The sequence below is a fragment of the Priapulus caudatus genome, unplaced genomic scaffold (genome assembly GCF_000485595.1).
Source record: "Priapulus caudatus unplaced genomic scaffold, Priapulus_caudatus-5.0.1 Scaffold670, whole genome shotgun sequence".
Classification (NCBI taxonomy): Eukaryota; Metazoa; Priapulida; class Priapulimorpha; order Priapulimorphida; family Priapulidae; genus Priapulus; species Priapulus caudatus.
In genome coordinates, this window is record NW_014577731.1 from 106,832 (window position 1) to 110,874 (window position 4,043).

At 43.0% G+C, this 4,043-nt stretch overlaps 1 protein-coding gene across 1 annotated transcript in view; it reads left to right on the forward strand.

Annotated features, from left to right (window-relative positions):
• Positions 1–622, forward strand: part of LOC106812641 (histone H3.3-like) — a 2,589-nt gene extending 1,967 nt beyond the window's left edge. The window contains exon 3 of the mRNA XM_014816559.1: positions 52–622. Within this exon, the coding sequence (XP_014672045.1) occupies positions 52–394 (343 nt within the window). The 3' untranslated portion in view covers positions 395–622. The remainder of the gene's footprint in view (positions 1–51) is intronic.
• Positions 623–4,043: the final 3,421 nt, after the last annotated feature.

Genomic DNA, 4,043 nt, shown 5'->3' on the forward strand with positions numbered 1-4,043 from the left:
CGTCAGAGCAAACCAAAGCAGCCAATCAGAGGAACCCTTTGCGCATTTGCGGTACGGAAAAAATAGACGCGCCCCGGCTACCGGAGGAGTGAAGAAACCTCATCGTTACAGACCTGGCACGGTCGCCCTGAGAGAGATTCGTCGTTACCAGAAGAGCACCGAGCTGCTCATCCGCAAGCTGCCCTTCCAACGCCTGGTCCGTGAGATCGCACAAGACTTCAAGACTGACCTGCGCTTCCAGAGCTCCGCCGTGATGGCTCTTCAGGAGGCTAGCGAGGCTTACCTCGTTGGTCTTTTCGAAGATACCAACCTGTGCGCCATCCACGCCAAGAGAGTCACGATCATGCCCAAGGACATCCAGCTCGCTCGCCGTATCCGTGGCGAACGCGCTTAAACACTGCGCCTGTACCCGTGAAACCAACCGGCCCTTTTCAGGGCCACCATTTCTTCCCAGAAATGATTTCTACTTTGCTTTACCCATCACCCCGAAGGACTAAGAAACCAAATGTTATGACTGTTTCATAACAGATTGTGTAATGATGAAGTAGGCAATCGATACGAGCTATAGCGGGATTTTTGGCCCTACAATCTGTCTATTATGAATAAATAGTGTAAAAACATCGATGTAAAATCGCTTCGTGTGTAACGGCGAAATAATATATAGCTTATATACGCACACATACATATAACATGATATTATAGTGATATATATTATCAAGGATAAGACTGCTTACTACACTATATTAGAGGGGAACACGTGGAAACAATGGATGTGTATGTGTGTGTACATACTATGGATAATTTAATGGTCGATGTAAAATCGCTGCATGCGTATGTAATGGTGAAATAATAATTTAATAGGTGCGGGTATATAGCTATTATGTATATATATTTTACACTTCATATAATGCTGTTGCCGATTTCATTTTACTAACACTAGTATCCCCAATTTTCATAGTTTTATTGTTTTCCACTATCCACCGTCTTAGTATAACATGCCATACCAACGAACCTATATCACATACGCACGCTCACAGGCACATACGCGCGCACACACACGCACACGCGTGCACGTGTGTGTGTGTGTGTGTGTGTGTGTGTGTGTGTGTGTGTGTGTGTGTGTGTGTGCACACACACATATATCGCTAGAAGAATGATGTTCACCAGATAAATCGCCGTGGCATAGCGTCTACATGAACCTCACGACCCAGGTAGAGGACAGAATGAGAAGCAAAAACGTGGGGTGGGGAAGTCGGGAAGTGTTTCGCGTGACTGCAAGCAATTCATGGGCCCGGTGGTATAGGAATGGGTGTGGGTAGCAGCGCAAGTAGTTTACACTGAAAAGGCGTACAAATATAGCTATTTGATGCGCGTTGAAATGCTGTATATTTTGCCCGACCTTCTAATATCCTAGACGTGAAGGTATTAATTAACGTTCAATACATTCAACTCTATATATGTGCTATATATATATATATAAACGATTAATAGATTAAGTAACGTGAACTATTCAGCGTAAATCTTTCATTTTAATTTACTATTATTTTCATATTAGGAATGTTTCTATATACATTTTTCTTCATACATATATACAAATTATCATACGAGACATTACACGCATGGTGACATTTGGAAGCAGTTAGACGCCATGCAATAGAATTGTGTTAAATTTGTGAGAAAGCAATATTGTTGCTGTAAGGTAAGATTATTGCGAGTGAATTATTATTACCATCGTGCTGTTGGTACATTGTACTACCAGCGGTCTACCCGTGCTCTACTAAGTATATCTTCCCCCCCCCCTACGCCATCTGGCCCCCTTAGTTCTCAAAGTTAACTTTCAGTGGCGGATTTCGCAGGCACAAAAATGCCGATGGTAGACCAATGTAGCTTTGCAGAGGGAGCGGAATGATATATTGCAGCAAACGTTTCGTTTGAACCCTTCGCACCGGCGGCGTCATACACATGATCGCTGCAGATAACATCAGGGGGAAAGCGCGGTAAAAAGACGCCGCCGAGACATCGCACATTTGCCGCATGTGAGAAGCCTCGAAGAGGAAACTAGCACTGGCAAGGCTATAACCCTAGCGCACTGTTCCACAGACGCACGCAACGTAAATATACGGTAGTCGGGATTTCACGTTCTGGACGCGCATAGCTTGATTATTACTAAATCACTGCATAACTAGATTAACTATTTGACTTGTACGACTTCTAAATTTGTCGCTATCGAAACGCATAATTCACCAAAACTGTAACCTTTATAGCTTTCTATATGCCACATTACTTTAGTAATCGGTTTCCCAAATTGTGGTATCTATTATAATTTCCAAATTGCCGTAGCGTTCGCAAAGATATTTACGGTATACGCCGATGAGACCAATACCATCGCATACAATTATATCCAGCCGATTTCAGAGGTGATGACCCCGGACAACTAAACAAGGTTTCCCGCAGTTTATTTTATTCATGACGATGCGAAATGAGATGCCCCGTATTTTGAATATGTAAATTTTTTCACATTAGCGGATAGAAATTTAGCGGGATGTTTACGGTAGCGGGGACTTTGCTTTGCCCTGCTTACTAATATAATCGGGGCGAGGTCGCAGCAGCTGAAACGTGTAGACAAATCCCATCAACCATGCGCCGCCGCCGCCGCAGCAGCAAACTGCAAAACTTCGAACTTTCTCTGTGAGAGTTTGTCTTCGGCCGACGGTGCCTAGACTAGAGTAAGCGCGCCGGAGAGATTTACTATCGACCGTTGTCTGGAATTTTTCATGCAACATATAAAAATTCACCTAGAGTGCCTTCAGTCTGTATATAGAACACTACCAACGGGAAATGTAATTAGAAACGGCGACAGATAACCTCGCCATAAGTGCATGAGTCATTATATAGTGGACACAAAGGACATGTCTTATGCATGCAATTAAGATTTTTCCATCGCGAACAGAAATTTATAATTTGGATTAAATTTTCAACCGATTAATACGTACACACTGATGCGAAGCATTGAATCAAATTAGGTGAGTGCAGTAAAGATGTTGCCAAGCAGTGGTCGTGGCCGGGTCTCGTCCGCGCTACCTTATAAAGACAATCTTATAAAGACACTTATGAAGACTCTATGCTGACTTATAAAGACTTATAAAGACTTGTAAAGACACTTATTAAGACACTTATAAAGACACTTATTAAGACACTTATAAAGACACTTATAAAGACAATCTACATGGCAACCAAGTTCAGCTGTAGCCAGTTATTTTCGTAACCCGGAAGTGACGGGTGTGTTGCTTACGTGGTACCAGCAACAGCTGCGGGAAGCCGCAATAGAATCGCTCGTAAATACTGATGAACCTAGCGAGAGTTATTATACAACGACGCACATTTTCCTACGTGAAATAATTTGGCGTGACGTTATAATATTTTGCATATTTAATCAGCTCTTGTACAAAGCTACTGAGTACTCTGCTTCGATTTCCCTTTTTTGCATAAACATTGAGAGTCAGCATAGCGTCTGCTTAAAATAGAACATCGAAATTGAAATGTTGGCGTATATAGCCTGGAGACCATAGAGTACCATAGATACCATAGAGTATATAGACTTATACCAGGAGTATAGGTATAAGTATATGTGAAAGATAAAGTCCTGATCCACTGGTACGATTCTCGGTTAATTCGGATTAGTCCAGACCGGACGTTCCGTGTACACGTGACATTTGTTGTTGTTTATCTACCGATTTGGCCTGGGAGCATTTAGTGAACAAACTTGGGTTCATTGACTATACCCGCTAATAGACCGATTGTACAGATAGATGATGAAAACGAATTCGATGAACTAAAGTCAATTACGAGTTGATAACCCTTGCTTTATGCAGAGACCCGGTGCAAGCAAGTTGGATGTACCCTACCAGTGCACACACACACGCGCGCGCGCGCGCACGCACGTACGCACGCACGCACGTACGCACGCACACACACTACACACACACACACACACACACACACACACACACACACACACACACACACACACACACACACACACA